Source organism: Cygnus atratus, chromosome 1 (assembly GCF_013377495.2).
Source record: "Cygnus atratus isolate AKBS03 ecotype Queensland, Australia chromosome 1, CAtr_DNAZoo_HiC_assembly, whole genome shotgun sequence".
NCBI lineage: Eukaryota > Metazoa > Chordata > Aves > Anseriformes > Anatidae > Cygnus > Cygnus atratus.
This window is the reverse complement of record NC_066362.1, coordinates 117,888,647-117,909,498: the sequence shown is the minus strand read 5'-3', so window position 1 is coordinate 117,909,498 and position 20,852 is coordinate 117,888,647. Positions and strand designations below refer to the sequence as shown.

Sequence of the window (20,852 nt, the reverse complement as noted above, 5' to 3'; positions counted from 1 at the left end):
AGTAAGGCTTTTTTTCCCCCTTAAATGCAATGACTTCACAGAAAAAATTTTAGCACATATCACAAAGCATTTTAAGACATCTTTCAACAAAATATGCATGTTTAAGTCTATGACGTATCACTGTTCCCAGAAGGCACCACTGACTTCTGAATGTTCCAGCTACGTATCTGAACCTCTGAACCACATTTCAGGAAGGTATTATGCTTTTCCTTCGCTTTGCAACTGTAACAAATACTGAAAGATTGGGAATAGGCTCAGTGTCAAGAAGAGAAATTTGAACTGTAAGCTTTCTGCAACACCTTAAGGGTTTGAAAAAATATGTAAGTAATGTAGGAAATAAAAACATTCTGAAAAGACAACAAATATTCAGGGAAAGAATCACTGAAGTTTCACAATGTGATCTCTGCTAAACTGCATCCCTCCAAAAAATCTGAAATTCTACACTTCCAAGTTTGTTTAATTCTAAAACAAAGAGCCACATGTATTGAAGAACTGTCCCAATAGCAATGACTAGCCCAGTATCTCGTGACTAAGCTTGCATACGAGAATGCTCAAACCAGTTCTCCTACGTGTTTTGCCTAGCTACTAACCAAGATGCTAGAAGACAGGGGGAACAAAGATATTCTCAACATTTCCAGACAACTTTTTATGGAGGAATTTAAAATTCACCAGATCACTGAGAAGGAACATCCAGTGATGACTATTCTCACTAAGCAAAAAAGAAGTCTGATTCTGAGTCCCTGTTCTGAGAGAACTGTATATTCCATACAGACAACACAGGGAAACCAACTCTACACCCAACCTATTTGAAAATATTCCTAACTGGCAGAGCAAGCAGACAATTAAAGCCTCTGCAAACTTCAAACTAGGAAATTAAGAAACTGAGAAAGAAGATACATCTGCAACAGTTGAGAAAGTATCCTGTCTCAGTGACAGCTATGAAGTATTGAACACTTTCCAATCAGAAGTGCCTGCAGCTGATAAAAAACCTGACACACTTGAGATCTAAGATTAGAGGAAAAGCTCCTGACATTTTTAAGCACTGTGTTTACTTTATGCTTTTAAAGACAGTTGAACCTTAAGGGCTGAACAGCCAAGAAATCCAGCCAACAGGTAACCATTGTTTTCCACAGAGGAAAAAGCAAAAAAAAAAACAAACCAAAAAAGACACCTTAATCTAATAGCTGTAACTGAGCAGAACAATTCTGTCTGACCTTCAGTTTTCAAAGACCCTTTTGTTGCTTTCATGTCTACAGCACTGAAGCTCTAGAATGATGCTTGCAGGAACGTAGTAAGGAAAAGATTACCTCTGTTTTGGGGGCTGCACAAGGGAAAACAATGCTTTCTGTAAGCAGAAATTGGTACTTTGCAATCTAAACTTGATCTAGATACACTAACAGAACCTTTCTTCAAAAAAGTGAACATTTTAATTAAAGCAAGTTTTTGATCAATACAATGTATTTTAATTTGTTTATAGCAAAAAAATGTGAAAAGGTAGCTAAAGAAAATTTCAGTTTTGAACTGAATTCTCGCACGTAACCAGATCAGAACCATAAGTAGCAGCATTCAATTTGTTTTCTGTAACAATTAGAAGCCATTACAAACACTAAGCATGCTCGAGGTTCAGAGTGTAAGTTGTGCATCCAGCTGCTAATACTTAAATCCTGAAGGTCCAAACAAAATACATGCGCACTTGAAGAGCATTTTTAAAATAACCATATCATAAGCTAATACGCTTTAAAGAATTAATTCAAATATTCAAAAAAAAAGTATCAGATTTACAGCCAACTTTCTAACTTTAACTTGGCTCTACTGTGTATCCAGCTTGAATCCTATATGAGGTGAGGTCCTGACAAAGTTAGAGCTTGATTTTAATTACGGGGAATGTTTCTATATATTGAAAGGAGGAAGAAGCAAATTAAGAACACAAAAGCAACTAGGTGTGATTTTTCTTTTCATAATTGTTGCTTAATTTGTAACTTTTTTCCTTAAAAAAAAAAAAACACACAAACTTTCCTTCCCTCTCCCACACTTTCCTTGCCATTTTCTAGACTGTTGCAGTAGTAAAGAGTTTGGGGAATATCTTCACGTTTATAATGCATGGAGGAACCGCAGATCATGCACCAGGCATGGAAGTGGAATGGAAGCACATAAAGAGAGCAGAATCCTCCTCTTCCAGCAACAGCAAACGATTCATCTCACATCAGAAAATTGCACTTGTACACTTCTACAATGCCTCATACAGGAGCATGAAGAGGAGAAGGGCTACAACTACCACATTTATTGAATCTTCAGACTGCCTACAACTTGACACAGCTCTCTCTCAGGAAGCGGGAAGTACTTGGAGGCTGCTTCACCCAGTGCTAGGGCAAGCTGTGAAAGTGGAGATGCAGAATTTCACCTCACTTCCCACCCTGGCTTGCTGCTCTATATAGCTATGCTGGTGCTGACCACAGACAGATGTTTGCTCCAAATCCTCCTGAGCTCAACCTATCTAGTCCTGCTGGATTCAAGTTCAACCCTGGCAAACCTCTGTTCCTGGAACAGTTACGAAGTCAGACCACTGCTGATGCAGGACAGATCTTATCTCTGGAAGACATCACGTCCTAATTTTTTTGTAATCTTCCCAATCTACCCTACTCCCACCTTCTATATCACCTTTCCCTAATCAATAGAGGGAGAGATAAGATTACCTGACTTGCTTCTTCACTGTCCTTCACATTTACAGGTGTACAGGTCCCTCTAGCACAAGTGTCAGTGAGCGCTTCCCTGCTGTTCAGAACTGGTCCTCTCAGTTCAGAACAGAGGGCAACATATGGAGCAAAAAAAAAAAACCTGAGCAAAGTGGGCAGCTAACAGCTCAATTCACAGCAGCAGCTGCAGGATTATCCTGGAGGAGGGTGAAGGAAAAATGACAGGATAACCTACACTCTTTTGGGCTTGTACATCCAGAATGCTGCCAGTGGTTTTACTCATAGACCCTCTCCCAAAATTAAACTGACAGAACGAAGAAGAGGGGGGGAATATGTCTGAAGATCTATCTTGTCAGGACAAGTGAAACTTCCTTTTAGCAGATTTTTTTTTTTTTTTAAATTCCCCACCCCCAAGAAAGAGGAAAACATTATACCATGAAAAATGCAGAACTGAAGAGAGGTGTCAGGGTGGCAAAAAGCGATGAACTGGGGACCACTTTTGTAAAATCATACTTTTTTTTTTTTTTTTTTAAAAACTCTCATCATTACAACAGCTCTAATGCTGGAGAAGCCCACAGCAAATCCTGAAAGCACAAAAAAGTTGATACTTCACATACCTACATTAGAAGACATCTAAGTAAAGATAGATTTCATATACAGTTCCGAATATCTTACAGGCCACTGTACTTGAGAAGCCTCAGCTTCACTACATAAAGACTTTTTTCATTACCCCTAATGGCTCTTTGGGTCAAAAATATCCAAATATGAACTATCTTCCAAGCCCTAGTAACAATGAGTTTAAGTGAAATTCTGAATTAACCAAAGAATCATGTGTTCCCTAGAAAAGGCACACTTCAAAATAGTAAGAGTTCTCAATCTCAGCTACATCAGAACTGACACTGATGAGACAAAACTAGTTCTTCAGCTTCGCTGAAAGTGCTTCCTAAACAACTGAACTGAAACTGAACACCTTTTATATGAGAATAAATACCCATATATACTAGATTTCACTTCCAAAAAATTTGTTCAGAGGTAAGCTCTTCACAGTTTTCTTAATTCAGGTATCATTAGAAATTTACTCAACATGAAATGCTAGCAACAATTGCTTACATACACGCTATTCAGAAAAGCAAATCAGGACGTTAGTCAGAAATGAAATCAGGGTACCTGCAAGCCACTGGAAAGCCAAACAAACAGGTGAAAGAGCCACATGAAAAACTATTTAACCAAATGCTATTTAGAAATCTCCAGTTCCTTTAGAATTTAAGGGGCATAGAGTGAATGTTGTCAGTAAGACACAGTGTAAGAACTATGCATCAAATATCGTTGTCTTCACATGGTAAAGACATGCTTCAGCTACTGGTTTCTTAAAAGACCAAGTCAGTATATAAATTGACATAGTACCGACAATATAGAAATTCTGAAAAGTTTTTTTTTGCATGGGAAAAAAAGTTCTTGCCCCAATGTACCTTGAACACTAAAGTAAAGGCAGGAGGTATGCAGTAACTCCACAGATACCCCATCTTACCCCATTCCAGCAAAAGATGTGAAAGTGAAAGAGCAAGGCATGTGCTAACCAAGGGAGGATGACCTCTCTCTTTTGAGACTACACTAGGAAATAGCTTTTTTTTTTTTCCTAATTAAAATGAAGCCCTGCATTTGAACCAAAACAAGTGCCAGGGATCACTTATGACTATAGCCTAGGCCCCATTCTTGAAGGCAACAGAGCTATTTTAATAAAAAGATCAAACTCTTAGCGGATCTTCAAAATCGAGGCAGCTCTTTTGTCCCACAACTTCTCACAGTCAGCCGATCCAGAATCCCAGTGGCTGACTGGTCTCAAGTCTCCTAATTTGCAACCTAAAATTGCTCAGGACTAGCCTGCACACAGTTGCTCATCCGCTCATACCTTCAGGGGTTTCCTTCTCTTGAGCGTTTAAGCACAAAAACGTATTTACAAAGCCCTTGCACAATCTTTTTCAGGTTGTCTTTTCCTCAACTGTGTTTCTTCAAAATCCCCTTCTAAAAATGACTCTACCTCCTAATCATCACAGCTGTCTTGTTCACATCATAAGGATGTATGCAAGAAAGCAGCTGCTCATCAAAACAACACAAGAAAAAGCCAAACAAGTAGAAGGGAGAGTACCAATGAAAGTGGTGTTCTCTGCAACTAAATATTTTAAATCCACCCTGCATTCAGCTACTGCTGGATAGAACTTCTTAAGCAGAACCAGGTCAGTATTACAGTTAAAATCTGTAGCACAGTAACGTAGCTAAGAAGATAGTCTACCAACTGTACACTTCAAATAATTTGATGTCAGTTTCCTAAAGCAATGCACTTTATTATGACCCCACACTTAAACCAAACATTCATTTTTAACCTGTTCATCTCAAACACTTGAACACAAGCCAGCTGACAGTGTCTTATTAGTACTCTAGTATTTCAAACAGTAGTAAGAAATTAAAACGCTAGATTAGACAAATGGCTTTCCATATCCCTGAAAAGTTTCCTTCCCTCCCCCTACTTCCCAAACAGCAAGTGCATGCTGCAATTTTTTCCATGCTTTCATTTGGCTTGTCAAAATTATGCCCAGCAGTTATTTCCATTGGTTTTACAGGAGATGCAAACTTCGACAGTGCACTAAAGAAAAAACACATTTGAAACAACAGTATTCTCACTCCCACACAGAGAAAATGGAGGCAATAATGAAGAACGGTATCACTGAAACCACCAGAATACTTCTAGATAGTTTTGTTATCACCACCCTTAAAATCACTGACGTATTTCTTGGGACTCTATCTTGAGAGCTCTCCTCTCCTCACTTTCCTAGTAACAATGACTGTGATCCAAATCCAAAGCATGTTCACCTCAAGGTAACAGCTCAGGATGGAACTGCAACCACCCTCCTCTTGTCCAACCCGAACGAGAAAGAGGCCTTCATACTTCAGTGCAAAAAAGAAGCCCTCTGTCCCACTGCCTGCTCCTAGACCCTGAATCCTTTCCCCTTCCCTCACACCCCTTCAGGCTTTAGACACCTTAACTCTTTCTTACTAGAGGGAGGAGCCCAAGCAGAGAAAATCATCCCATCACAGCAGGAGGGTTGAAAAACTAAAACCCTCAGTGTGCAGCGCGAGAGAGGGGTGGTCTGAACCCAAACATATTGCAGAGAGCATCCTGAAAACTACAGTAGCATTAGCACCAACCATCACGTTATTTTTTGATACTAAAAATGCCAGCAACTACACTATTACTATGCACAATAACTGTACATATTCATGGTCCACAAGTAAAAGACAATTAGAAAAAGTTGTAGTTCACATGACCATCAATATGAAGACCAGTGACTTCAATTGTGACCAATGCCCACTTTAACACAAATGAACTTCTATTATCACATTCTATTTATAACTTTAAAATTTGGAGATGTATATCAACATAAGAAACTATACTGAAGCATCCTGCAATCCTACTGTTAGAAAGATCAGTCTTTATGGTACCCCTCTAATGCTAACATAAACCAACGCGAATCTTAATAGGTGCAGGAAGTTAATATCTGTTTCTAATATCTGAAAAAATCCCCTCAGAACAAGGACTGTAGCTGCCATAAAAGCCATATTTGGACTTTAGATTCGATATCAGCTTTGCCTGTTCTAACTTAAAGACAGGCGTTCTCTTTGGCACAAAGAAAGCTCCTGTTATATTTACATGGAGTTCCTACGATAAACTCAGAATAGTTCTCACTCAGATGAATACCCAAGATGTTGCAGCCCTACACCCACTGTTTTATGAACTACTCAATGCATTCTGAATGCAAATGTTATCATCCCCGGATACAGCAACGTGTTTCTGAAGGCCAAGCTAGAAATCCCCAGTAACTTCTTGCATGAAGCGTGCTTGCGTCAGCCAAGTCTGAAGACAGGACAGTAACCTAGAACACAACGCGTCTGGTAAAGTAAAACTACGTGACTAATGCTAGCGTCATAAACACCACTTTACAAAGTTTAACAAGAAATTGGATTTATTATTCCAATTTTTATCCCTGAGTAGCTTTCAGCAATGGAAATGGTATATTGGAAATGAATGCAAATGAAGACTGCCCTTCATTTTTTTTCCGAAAGGAAACATGGATTAAGATTTCTCTCTATCCCTCCTGGCTTTTCTTTTCTCCTCTATCTATTCAAAATGAAAAATGCATGCTTACAGAACTTAAGCGCATTAAATGCCACATAATAAACAGTTTATCACTCTGTCATTCCCATCTACTCTCTCATATACTGTGTAATACACTGCTACTGTTGCACACTCCAGCAAAAAGCTGTTATCCCTGCATTTATACAAAACAAATCTCATCAGTTTATTTTATTTAAAATTGTTTAAAGTTTACTCAAGTTCAGAATAAGCTTCAACAAATTGGAACACAGTGTCAGCTAGTGAACTCCCATAGAGGGCTCATTTCTCAAGTCAGTTGTATGGGAACTTTGGGATTTCTTTTATAGAGATAGATGAAATATTCAATCATTTCACAATCAAAGATCTCTTTCCCATGCCCCTTCTGGAAATACCTTTTACTACTTTAAATGACAGTGGTAACTACCTATTTAGGAATGACAAGTTGCATGTTTTAACATTTCTTGTGTCTAACACGCAAATCAGGGGCAGATGTGCTATTTGCAAGAAGCAGATTACTGTATCAGTCAATAATAAATCACAGGAACGCGCAGACAATTAGTTATGTTTCACTGAAAGATATCTAGCAAGACGCATATGTAACAATGCAAAGCAGATTAACGAAGGCTTTCCTCAAGTTGCTTAAAGATGAGCTAAGTGCTACCAAAAAATCTGTACGCTGAATAAAGATACCACATCCTTGGTTCCCCGGAAGTCGGCTGCATAGTACTTCAAAGAAACAGGAAAACTACTTATACAACCATACACAAAATTGTGCGTTTTAGATTTTTTATTTATTTTTTTAAGAGGACTGACGTGACATCTGTGCAGAAAACCCTTCACACCATCAGTGCTTTTATTTTCAGTGATCCATCCTAGTTTTGCTACAGTGCTCTTGGCATTGTCGTGCTACTATGATTCAATATTTATCTGTTAGGTCTAGTTACATCGCAACACACCTGTAATACTTAAATCTCACACAAAACTTCCTTTGCCAATACCTAATTCACAGTTTTTGAACCCTGAATCTGTTCAAAGTTCTCTGATCAGAAAACAAAAAGTCATCTGAGACGTGCAAACATCTGGACTGCTGTGAATTATCCATTCCCTAAAAGAATGTGCAGTCGTGTCAAGCATAATCACTTCACCTTCTTTCTAACGGTAATCAGGTATGAAACAAACTGTGTGTGAACTGCAGTGGTTAGCATAAAACCACTTGTGAAAGGAGCGTGCCAAAAATCATCTTCAAAACGCGTCTAATAACAGAGTTTTGCTCCTCAGCTACAGAAGCTCCCCACCAATAACCAGCATTAAGCTAAACTGACCACATACAGTTTATGACTTCAAACAAGGCCCTTTGAGCTTAATATTTCTAAGAGTTGTTTGTATTGAGAGAAGGGTAGTAATACACTGGGAAATGACAGAACAGACTGCTGAAACTTCCGCTGACAACAAAGTAACCTGCTAAGTCCAAGACCTGCATTTTAGTATAATCCCAAGGAAAGATTAATTCTAGAATATTTTTAGACCTAGCCTTGGAAGCAGACAGCAGTAGATGAAAAGCATACTGGTGGGGAGTGGGCAAGAGAATACATGCAGTAAAACCCCGTTGTTTACAATCAAAACACCAGGAACGTTATTCTTATAAAACCCTTTGCCAGGAAGAAAAAACTGCAAGCACCCAGAACAGTGTCGCTACTGGGGCTCCCCAGCAATCTCAGCTCCCGAAGGAGAAACATACAGAAAATTGGGAAGTCACAACACTGCTACATCTTCCACGTCCGTTTTGCAACACAAGCACAACTACACAAGATATGCGAAAGATGACGGATAAAAAGGATTTCGAAACAGGCAGTCACGAAAATCTGGAGGGGAGAAACCCAGCTCAGCTTCCATTCTTTATTGCAGTCCGATTTGGGGGACTGTCTGCATTTTCTTGGAGCGATTACACGCAAGCTGAGACTTGAACTGTCATTTCCATCCAGCCCAAAGAAGTGGCGACCCAAAGGAGGGAGTTGGGGAACGCTAGCGACTACCTCAACTCCCGGGTTTGATACGAGCCTCCAACACCGCTTTAATAATAACAGTTGCATAATAAGACTGGAAAGGCCAAGTTCTCCCACTGCCTCGCACATCTCCATCTCCGGGTGGAGGGGAAAGGTCTGCACGGAAGCCGAGTGCCACCGGTCCTGCCGCTAACAAGCCGGTTATTGTGCGGAGAGGAAAAGGAAAATAAATAAATAAATACCACCCAACACCTGGCGTGTGAGGACACCCAAGGAATAGGTGGATCTACGGAGAGAGAGATCTTTCCTTTCCCTTCCCCTCCCCAACAGGCGACCGCTGATGGGTGTGCCGGGGATGGGATCCGAAAGGGGGGGGGGGTGAGGGGTGGTAAAGGCGGAGGAGAAGAAAAGGGGTGGGCAGCGGCTGCCGCTTGCTGCATGCAGCCAGGCTGGGCGGTTAATCATGGTGGCTGAGCAGGCACCGGGGCGCTTCTCCCTCTTCTCCCCCCCCCCCCCCCGCCTCGTCAGGAAGGTGGGCAGCGCGGCCGGGTGCCGAGCATCCCTCCCCGTCCCCGTCGGCGGCTCCCCCCGCGGGGACTCACTTGCCGATCACCTCGCACAGCTCGTACACGTCCTCGAACAGCACGTCGTCGTCGGCCATGGTCCGCGAGCGGGGCTCACAGGGGCGGGGGAAAGCGGCAGGCGGGGGAGGGGACGCACCGCGCTAACCCCCCCGCCGCGCCAACGGCCGCGCCAACGGCTCCCCCCCCGCCGCCACCGTCGGCGTCGTGAGGCGCCGCCGCCCGGGGGCTCCCGCGGCCGCGCCGGGACTCCCCGCTCCTCCTCCTCCTCCTCCTCCTTCGGGCCGCGGCCGCCGCTCCCCGCACGACCCCACCTTCCTCCCCCTTCCCTCCCTCCCTCCCTCCGCCGGCTGCTCCCCGGCGGCTCCGGCTAGCGGGGCGGCGCGAGGTCCATGGAGGGGCTCGGCGGCGGGGCGGGGAGGGGCAGGGAGCAGCAGCAGCAGCAGCAGGAGGAGGAGGAGGAGGAGGAGGAGGAGGAGGAGGAGGAGGAGGAGGGACGGGCAGCGGGCGGCGGCCCCGTCTCGCTCCCGCTCCCGGCTCGAGGGGAGGGGAGGGGGGGCGCGGGAGCGCGCGCCGGGAGGATAATAGCGGGAGGGGGAGGGGCCGGCGCGGCCGTTGGGCAAGCTCCCGGGCGCGAGGAGGAGCGGCGGCGATAGGGCGCTCGCCCCGTGATGGAGGGAGGGAGGGAGGTGCGGGCGCGCTCCCGAGCGCCGTCACGCAAGCGCTCGCGCGCGCACGCACACAGGCGGGGGGGGCCGCGCTCGCTTCCTCTGCCTTTCCTCTCGCCCCGCCCCGCCGCGGGAAGGGGATCGGCGAGGGGTGCGCAGGCGCGGATGACGTCATGGCGCGGGGAGGGGGCGCAGGTGCCGTCCATCAGCCGTTGCCCTCGCCTCAGACGCCCGCCCGCAGGGACCAACGGTCCCGCCCCGGAGCGGGGAGGTTTTCGCCTCAGCTAGCAGCCTGCTGGCCGTGTGGGGGGCGAGGAGTGTCAGCTGTACGCGTGGTCGGCGCGACAGACGGCCCTTGTGGTTGTCGCGACACTGCCTGTCGTGACAGAGCCCCTGTGGCAAGCGTTGATGCCCCGAGTTCTGGCCAGGCGTGGCGGGAGTGATTTTGTCCCGCCAGCCTTGTAGCTTCGAGTTTTCTGTCAAACAGCACTCCTCACCAGCCCTCAGAGCGAATTAAAATAACCTTTTAGGTACGCATCCAGCTGGGGAGGAGCCTGGTCGTGCCCTCTCGATAGCTACTCGGACATCTCTTTTTGTCCGAGACCTCCAGTGAATGTCAAAGCACCGAGTCCTTACCCTGCTAGATCCCATCCCACGATTTTTAACGTTTCACAAAAAGCTCCTTACAAAAGATGTCGAGTTGCTCAGGTGTGCTTTTCCAAGTCTTGGCTTGTAGAAGAAAGCAAAGCGCTTCTGGAGGAAGTAGTCATCGCTCTTTCGGTTTCCAAAGTATTTATTTTGCTGAAGTACTTTGGCACACGTGCAACTTCTTAAAACTCATTAACGCAAAAGTAAGTTATACAGTTGTTCCCTACATGCAGAAAAAAGCCTGTCAAAGCAAGATTATCTGATGAAATAGTTTAAAGGTTAGCTTTAAAATGCAGAGCCAAGGACACTTTGTCAAGAACGTCTCGTTCCTGTCTCCATACAAATTCAAAAGGAAAAAATAAGAAAATCAGCAAAAATAATTACACCTGTCTGCTGCACAGTGGTAGCATATAAGGTGAGAGACACTCCCATGAAGCTATGGTCTATGCCATACAGACCTTTAAAATATTAAAACAATATCCACTATTTGTAATGCGAATAAGTAGGCAGTACAGTTAGATTGTCTGTTCCCCAAATTTCACACAGGTTAACGTGGACAACCTTTCTTTCCTTTTGCGAAATGAGCAGACCAAGTACCACTCAGGCCGCACAGTAGTAATTTTCAGAATATGGGTGAGCATTCACATACGTTTTGAAAAGGAATTGCCGTCTGATTATATGCAGAGTCATCATTAGGAGCTAACAGGAAAAACTGGTACAAAGACACACAAGGAAGAAAACTGTTCATAACAGATCCATCCCATAACTGAGGCAAATGCTTTTACCACTCTAGCAATGGACGTCTCACCTTCCTCTGAAGGCCAAGTGCTGAACATCACACCTGGTTGTGACGGATGAAACCCAAACCAAGGAACACTGAGTATAGTAATACATGGGGAGCTTTGGGCCAAAATATTGTAATAGACCAAGCCGTTCGAGAACTTTGGAGGGTAATTGGCTACATTTGGGGGAGACACAGGACATAAACATAATTTTCTACTAATGGTCAGAGCACAGGGAGAAGAGAGAGTTAAAGCTATTGTAATGAGAAGGTAGTTTCTTGGAAGACAAGAACGAAAACTAACTTTCCTTAATAGAGGCGCTTCATTCTCTAGCATCTAGCCTACTTAAAGGGTCCTTCTACCTTCCAGGAAGGAGGGTAGTAGCTTCTTTTTTATCTGATGGGCTAAGCTTCCTATTTTTTTATTTTTTTCTCTGTTCTGGAATGAACTTAAGACTTTTGTTGGAACAAATCTACCATTCATTGCTTAGACTGTCAAGAAGCAAGACAAATCTCTCAAAGCCTACAAATTTTGGAGTTCTCCACATTCAGTGCAGGGAAGAGTGAAAAGAGATGCTACCCTTTATGCTGCATGAGGAGAATGTGTCTGAACTAGGATCTGTATGCAGATCTGTTTTATCCAAAGTTGTACGCAGAACCAGCACAAACAGCAAGTATACCACTAAATCAGAAATTACTAGAACTTATGAGAACTAAGCTGTGACTAATCTCGCGTTCAGATTGAATGGGCTCGAGAAAATACAAGCATTAGTTTGCCAAGTTTGTCAGCAGCCAATACCCAACAGCATGACCATCCAAGCAATATATATGCAGATATGTTTGTGAGCATGAATTTCATCCACAAGTTTGGAAGTAGTCTTTCCTTTTCACAGGAAGGCATTATTCATTTTCACCCACATACTCAATACATCTCCTTGATAGATTCTGGGTTTAATTTAAAAGTTACGGGTTGAATTCTGAAACTGATGCATCTAACATCTCATGGAAAAGTAACTAACAAAATAATGTTTGAAATACAAGCAGAAAAATCTTTACGCTTGAGACCTGCAATGATTTCTTTGTAAGGATAATGGTTGGTCTGAAAACAGTTAAGGGCATCAAACGTTGCAGGGCTGGGAGAAGGACTTCACAGGAAAAAAACAAACAAAAAAAAAAAGAGAAAAAAAAAAAAGGGGGCGGGGGGGGGACTCTGCTGAAGGGAAAGAAATGCTTTATAGTCCCTGGTAACCCTCCCCATCCACTGCATGTTTGAGTGGCCTTTCAGTCAGATTCTGAACTGCCAGGTTGCAGTGTTGTATTCTTAGGCAAACCACTATTGTTTAATTCAAAAGTTTATTTTAAAATCCTATGAAGTAGTTGAGTGTGGGCTTGGGCACTAGAAAACCCATTTCTTAAAATCATACGGTGCCTTCAAGTTTTGTTTGTCTGTGGCCTTCGCAGAGTTTGCATGTATGACCAACACACTGTGGATGAGCCACAGGCAATGGTAAGTTGTTCAAAGACTGTTTATGGAACCACAGTTACCAGTTGCATTACATGAGCCTTTATAATGATTTCATTTCAGAGTGTGATGTAAAAGGTACGTGGTGATGCAAAAGAAATTTTAAGGGTTTGACAATGTTCTGTAAGTGAAAAGATGTAGGAAGCACCAACTTGTGTGCTTCAGTATAACTACTCCAGGTACTTTGACCTGTAATCCAGGTATTAATTCACTCCTTGATACAAAGTCTGAGGATGATACTGGCACTGAAGATGAGTATGAACTGTTAGTAGTTCAGAAAAGAGAATGTTAGAGGCCTACCAGATTTCTGATAAACTGTGCTGTGTAGTTAAGACACGCAAATTCTGTGACCTGAAAATAGTTCATATTTTGGGCAATAGAAATTTATTTTGGTTACAATGAAAAGAGGCAATGTTTAGATCACTCCAGACTTACACAGTTTCAATCCTTGTAAAAACATTTTCCAAGAATACAAAGTTGTCAGCCAACCCTGGAGAAGCCTGGATAACTTCTTACAAAAGCATATAATTAAATCAGCTTCGAAATCTACTATGTGGCAGAGCAGCTTGCAGTTGCAAAACTCAGGTGTAGCGCACAGAACAAGTAGTTCCACACCCAATTAAGGAGGCTGGGTTTCACATGAAAGCAAGTGAATGATGTTTATCTAGAAAGATAAATCTCCAACTGCATTTTTTTTTAAAGTTCCTCCACAGTGTGAACTCTCTGCTGTTCAATGAGAAGTGGACTTTCACTGCCATTGCTCTGCACTGGATACACTATCAGGTCTCTTTTCTGCAGCCCACTATCTTCAAAAGGCCGTCAGAGCTTATCTCTGTACCTTGCCCCCATCTAATTCTGTTGAAATTGACCCCCAGGTTCAAAAGTTCTTGGGAGAGATACAGATGTGTGTACATGTATGTGAACATGGCAAAGCATATGAGGAATGAGGAATTCTTCTTCACTGACTTTCAAACCTGATGACCACATCACCTTTAGCAGATACTTGGCTCATACTAAGACAGCTGGGAGAGAATGCCCAGTCAAGTAATCAGGCAGGTCTTGGTCAAGGAACGGTAAGAGAAAAAGTCACATTCCTTATCTGTAATTAGATCATAGTCACAATTAAATATAAAAGACAGTAACACCACTGAAGATAATACACTAAACCAAAGCTGAGCGTGTCACTCACGGTCACCATTCAAAGTCAGTTTCCAGCAGTGAAACAGTCCCTTGTAGGAGCAGCTGGCAACATCAAAAGAGAGGGGAGAACTTAAAAATGACATAAACCCCTGCTTAAGAGGGTTTCGTTTTCAGCCGTTCCTTGCCATTTCATTTTTCCTCTCGTTGTATACTGTGTACCTGTGAAAAATCTTGATTGAATTACTGGAGAGCTTAAGGACACGCACTTTTTTTTTTCTCCGCAGTTGCGGCTTTTTCTCATTGACAGGTATAGATTAAGTAATATATATTGTGAAGGAAATCTCCCCATGATCCTTTCACAGCAACTTTTTTAAAATTAAAAAGATCTTACAAGATATACAGGGGATAAAAGCAGGTAATAAAAACACGTCAAGATACTGGCTATCTTTACATCATTATCCTAAACAGAAACTTGTGACTATATCTACCTGTACACAGATAAATAATTTAAAATCACATCGTAAGGACAATCTCAGAATGCCATATACTAGCACTGAAATGAAGAAGAAGAAAAAAAAACGCTTATATTTTCCTGCCATCTTTCTTCTCTCTTTCGTTTCTCACCTTCTTACTATACTTTGTAAAATGTATCAAGCTCTTTTGTGTAGACAGATGCCACCCTAATAGGAACTCCAGAAGGGCCTCACAAAGCAGAACCAATGCCCAGACGATCCTTGGTGTAGTTAAGTGCAAAGGAATACTGCATCTAGAGGAAATCCTAATCTACAGCATCCCTGCATGGTGCTGAATTTAGAACCAGCAGTTACAGCTGCAGAAAGAGTCATCCTCACAGTTCTCTGAAACCATTGCTGCAGGGTGCAGCAGCAGCCAAAAAAAAAAAAAAAAAGTGAATAAAGGACTGGGCATCATCAGGACAGGCATAAAAACAAGGCAGAATGTGTCATTTTCCCTCCATAGAAAACTCCAGTGCACCCACAGCTGGAGGGCTGGGACAGCTCAGGCCTCCCCATCTCCAGAGGAACACAAATTACAGATGCTGGTGATGTGGAAAGGGAACTGACTGCAGACAGTGGCTAGGCTTTCATGTACTTTCTGAACTCTGTCTCCTTCTGCCACTGCTCTGTTCTCATTTTTAAAGGTGTAAATACAGTCTTTCACTACAAATTATGCAGTCAACTTCTCCACATTCGGGGAAATCACAAGTCAGCATGCTGGGAATGCAAAGAATATGCCTTACACCAGGAAGACCGTGTTATTGATCTCTGTCTACTGTCAGGTAAATAGAGCTAGGTGAACCCATTAGGACATTTCTTATATTCTCAGCCTTCTAGTTTCACCCTGTGTTTCATTTTTCATTTACAACTTTGTTGTTTATTTTGTCCTCATTCTGCCACCACTTTATTTTCCAAACCCTCTTTATTAGGTTTGAGATGCCTATTTTTTTTTTCTTACTGCATTCTCCAACTCACTTTTTCTATTAATGCAGTAATACAATCCAGTAGCTGACAAGTCTTGCAGTTCTTCTAAGACACCTTTTTGGCTTTACCGCTTATCCTATAGCCTCAGGGTAAGCCAAGCTTACCACATTTTATAACTATAAGAGAACACTAATTCTGTAAATAATTATTTGCCACGTGTTCCATCTTCGTCATCTTCCAGCTTTTTTTTTCCTTTTCCTCCTAGTTTTCTCAGCCTACATCCTTTTTTACATGGGATACAGATTCACTGAAGAGAGCAAACACTGCTCTGCCTGGTCACTTGGCTACTTCCCACCCGCTTCTCTTTCTTGCTTTCCCTTGCTGAAGCATTATGCCAACACTGTGTAATTATTCCCACACAAGCTTAGAGACTCTTTTATCCTTGAAGAACAAAACCACCTGTAATGGAAGGAGTGAAGGAGTTAGTGTTGACTTCCTGATTTGGACTGGCAAAGTTACAATTCAGAAAGCTTCTTGTACTTCTTTGTCTGTAGAAACCCAATTCACAGATTTATTTATTTTATTTTTAGCAGGTCTTAAAAATTTGGCAGAGAAAAAGTCCTGTAGGGCAAAGATGTGTGTTTTCTACATCCCATAAATTTCTGTCCAGGTTTGACAGATAGAGAAACTGGTAGAGAAATATATATATATATATATATTCCTGTGGCTTTTGTTGTCAGCACAGTTCTGGCAGCTTACAAACCCACTGCTAGCATTCTTACCTAGGGCAGCGCCTAGTGCAGCCAGCCTTGTGCTGGTAAAACCCAGCACAGCTGAGCTACAGCTAAAAGGCCGAAGTGAAAGTGAAGCTTAGCAGATGCAGAGAGAAAAACAAACCACACCTTGTGATATCTCTCTCTAAATCCAGCACATGGCATCTCCTTGACCTCTTCTTTTATAGGCTCGAGAGCTCCTGTATTTTAGAGAAATTTGAGCCATACTCCCATGATGATCTGCTACATGCGGTTTGAATCTCATCAGAGGTTATTGTGATTAGGTTGGAGCCTTTTCATTTAGGAGGAGAAAGTACTTTTGAAAAGGTAAAATATTATTATTCTGTGTCACAAGGTGTTTGTGTGCCATGTGTGAAATGATTATCAGGACTGCTCTCCTATTTGCTCCAACTTTTGGAATGGCAATAGGGAATGTAGCAGAAGGTGGGAAGAAGTGGAAGGATGATCCTGATGTTAGGAGATTCACATACAGATGAACAAATTGTTTTTTACCTTATCGTAAAATGTTGTCCCTGGTGATGTTTTGCTTACTGTTTATGCATGAGTCCAATGTGCTCAGTTTCAAGTATTTTTGGCCACCAGTGCTTATCTGGAGACAGGACTTCACCCTGAATTTTCTCAGAGCTCCAAGTGTACAGCAACATCAAACACATCTCTGCTCCTTCACCAGTACATGTTGCCATAGGAGCAGAGGAAAAGCGAGGATCATAGAAACATATAAACACTTCTAAAAGAACTGCAGTCACAATGAATACTTATTCCTACTTAGTATACATTTTACGTATGATGACTCTTTATCAGAAGTTCTGTCTGATGCTGGTGATGTCTTTAGCACGTAACACAACAGCATCTGGGAGAATTAAATTCTGAAGATTGTATTTTTACTCTAAATTAAGGAGTACACAAAGCTTTAGGAGTCATTATGTGTTTTGTGAAGAGCCCAAAGCAACACTTTTTTGATGAATTTATATAATTTCTGCACCAGTTACTGTAGAGCTGGGCTCTGGATGGATGTATTGGCCTCTTCAAATGGGACTTAACAAAAATTGGAGTTCTGAAGATGGAGGAAGGGGTATATGCTTTAACATCTCTTGTCTTCCCCAGCTTAGGGAACAGGTATTTGTATTACCTGTTGCTCAGATTCTGAACTACCCACTCACAGTGAGTTGTTTTCAGGCTAATTAAGGCCATCCCTGTTGCTGATGGTCCACCTCTGTGCTGGTACAGGCAGGGAGTCATATAAGAAAAGCATCTCCAAGGCTGCCGCAGAGCAGGAAAGCATACTGTTGTCCTCGCCACGCTGCCACCATTTGCCAGTCAGATTGCTCAGACTCCCTTGCTGCTTGGGTTCTCTTTGAAGAGGATTTACAAATACCATGTTGTTGATTACATGCTCCAGACCCACAGGCCTTGGGTGTGCCCATGCTAAGGCATTCTGGCCTTGGGTAAAGGGCAGTTCTTAGACAGGAGCCTTGAGTTCAGTCATAGTAGCTGATTCTCTCAAATAAGAACAAAAAGGATCAAGTGTGTTCTCTTGTTTTGGAAAAAAAAGAGATGCTATCTAAAAAAACTTCTAACAAGTAATAGCTAAATACTTATTTACAGTAATTGATAGAACAATGGGTAAATACCATGAGAGGAAAAGCTCTGAATCATAGTCCTAGGTCTGATGGTGGTTGTGTTGTCCTTCCTCTTGTGCCTTTGGTATGAAGATAATCCTAGAGCAGATGTGCTGTGCACAGAGTACTTGTATCTGGCCAGAAGAATATCAGCTGAAGAATATGAGGGGTATGCACACCAGCTATGGTATATATACAGGAAATGTACCGTTGCCTCTGCTATAGCTACAGCCAGTGCTCAGCCAGTCAAATAAGATACCTCTGTTGGTGATGGATGTTTGGTACCTCTGATGCCAAGGCTGAATGGTCAGCTGAGCTTGGGACAGGAGGTTTTACATGCTCTCTGGTTATGCTGGGGAGGCAGCAAGTAGCTCCAGGAGAGTTCTTAGGCTTCCCTTCTGAAAAATAGGGCTATTTTGCCTTTGATTTTTCAGAGAGGATACTTTAAAATTTTCCATCAATATAGTAATGTGTAACATAACAGAGAAGAAGAAAATCAGTAATTTAGAAAAGTAATGGGGAAAATATTAATTTTTTGTGGTCTGGCTTCCACCTTCCACAGAAGTAAAACAGATCTCTCTTCCATCTGTCTGGGTTGTCCTGTGACCAGCAGGCACCAACGAGTTTGACAGGGATCTGCCCCACTCAGAGTGTGAGCTCTTAGCAAGAGCATTGCACTTTGCAAGCTTGTATTTAACAGCTGGTTCAAGCCAGACCCTTTTAAACACACGGTTCTCAGCAACTTCCCTCTGCATCCTGAAATTAAACATTAACATAATAACGAACTTCAGATACTAACTTAATCTAACTTAATGAACAAACATGTGTTCAATTAGTCTCTGAGGTACTCTGCATCGATTCATGGAATTGGAAATCTCTCTCAGAGTATCAATACTCTCGCTGTCAGATAGCAGCAAGGCTGCTAGATCCAGTTGTGCCGTGTCCTGAAACTAACTCATCTCAACCTGCTGCAGCTGTGGGCTGTCAGAATTTCTCACATAAGGTGGTTGTGTTGGTATTCCTGCTTTGGAGAAAGTGTCACTTAGTCCTCTGTGTATGTCCACCTGGTGTGTCAACTTCATTTGACCACAAGATATTTCTTGTGACATTGCTGTTTGCAGTCACTTGTTTTCATTGGAGTTATTCTCACAGTTTTTTTTTTTTTTTTTTTTTTTTTTTTTTTTTTTTTTTTTTTACAAAATGGTGACAGATCCTAGCACCCCAGAATATGTTTTCCTTTTACCTTCTTTTCCCTCATCTATTTTCCCATGTATCTGCTAGTTGTCATGACTTTGACATGAGTTTCTAATAGAGCAGGCACTCTTGTTTCCTGTTTGCTGTTGAAAAAAATGCCAGCAGGTGACAAGTCGTGTTATGTTGGTACCACTCTGTTATTTAACAGTGGTAGCTATGGATCAGAATTACCATCCATTTGTGTATATTCTTTAACATTCTCCACTAGCCTTCAGAGGCTGGAGGTAATGGAGGTTATGGTTATATGACTAAACTCACTACTTCAGAGCAAAACAGTTAAACACAAACCAGACACATGTCAGCTCTCACTATATCAGGTATACCAGGCCTAGCATATCAAATCATGTTTGGGATGACATCTTTCTAAGCTGTTATGTTTTCTAACAACTCTATCTAAGAAAAGTGAAAATATAAATACATATCTATGAGTAAGGTACTGCTGACCATTTATTTTCCTTTCCCAGCCAGGACATGCAAGTTCATTTCTTCTTTGCATTGGGAACAAATGTTTGCAATGCCATGTGACAAGTCTTACCACTTCCTTAATGTCACTGGAATTTAGGATCAGGAGAAATCTCTAGTCCTCCTCCTAGAATCTCAATCCCTAATTGAGTTTACTCTGTCCATTTTATCATTTTTCAATAACATCTTAAATATGACTGCTCTAATGTCTTTAAGCATCCATCTGGTACTAAGAGCTTCCCCCAGCTCTAGAGTGGTAATCGGTAAGGGCAGTGTAATGTGCCAGGCACAGTATGTAAATAATTTTCATTACATTTTTTTAAACAACTTGTTTGTTAGAACAGTTTTAACAGTCAAAGTCCATATTCTATTTTTTACTGTTGCTTTTTATCTGCCTAATTCATGTGAAACCTAAATCTGGACTTTGAACCATTGCCCTATTGTTAAATCCTCTGGAGAGTGTGCGTGCAATCACCAAAACTGTTCTAGGTTTACATTTAGCTTGTAAATCAGTAGCCGAGTGTCCCCCTTTACTCTAAAGCACTATTTCCCAGATCCCTGTGGCTGACAAGTCAGTTTTAACTAAACCTGAACTCTCAAAAATGAGGCATCGGCCTTCCTAACTGCTGGGTTATTGACCACTGCTGGGATCCCTCTCTTTCTGAGCACACTGGCTTTTTGTTGCTGCTGCTGTGCAGTTGTGCCAGCCCATTCAAAGAGGACTGACTCCAGCTGCTGCCCTTCTCACATCAGAGACAGGCAACGCGGTTTTTGTGATTACTTCCACAGGCTTCTTTGACTCCTTCAGTATCTCAAAAGCTTTGTCACTAGCGTTGACATCAGTTTCTCAAACACTTTGTCATGTCCTTTCCTTTGTGGAGTCAGTCTTAGAAATCTGGTTCTGGCAGCTAGATCAGGCACAAATTTGCCTACAACATTCATCTCTCCAAGGAATCTTTATACCTTTTCTTGTCTATCAGGCTAGGTGTACTAACGATAACATCTACCTCCCTCATGTGATATTTTCCTAAACCATTCTAGAAAATGAGCTGGATTAATGAAGACTTATTATTTAAA

General features: G+C 42.2%; 1 protein-coding gene across 3 annotated transcripts in view; it reads right to left on the bottom strand.

Annotated features, from left to right (window-relative positions):
* The window catches only part of CASK (calcium/calmodulin dependent serine protein kinase), a 218,392-nt gene extending 208,685 nt beyond the window's left edge, over positions 1 to 9,707 (bottom strand). The window contains exon 1 of one of the 3 annotated variants that reach the window (XM_035542154.2): positions 9,470 to 9,707. In XM_035542154.2, coding sequence (XP_035398047.1) covers positions 9,470 to 9,528 — 59 coding nt within the window. In that variant the 5' untranslated portion in view covers positions 9,529 to 9,707. The remainder of the gene's footprint in view (positions 1 to 9,469) is intronic. The other 2 variants (XM_035542152.2, XM_035542153.2) reach the window with 2 other exon arrangements.
* Between the last annotated feature and the right edge of the window lie 11,145 nt (positions 9,708 to 20,852).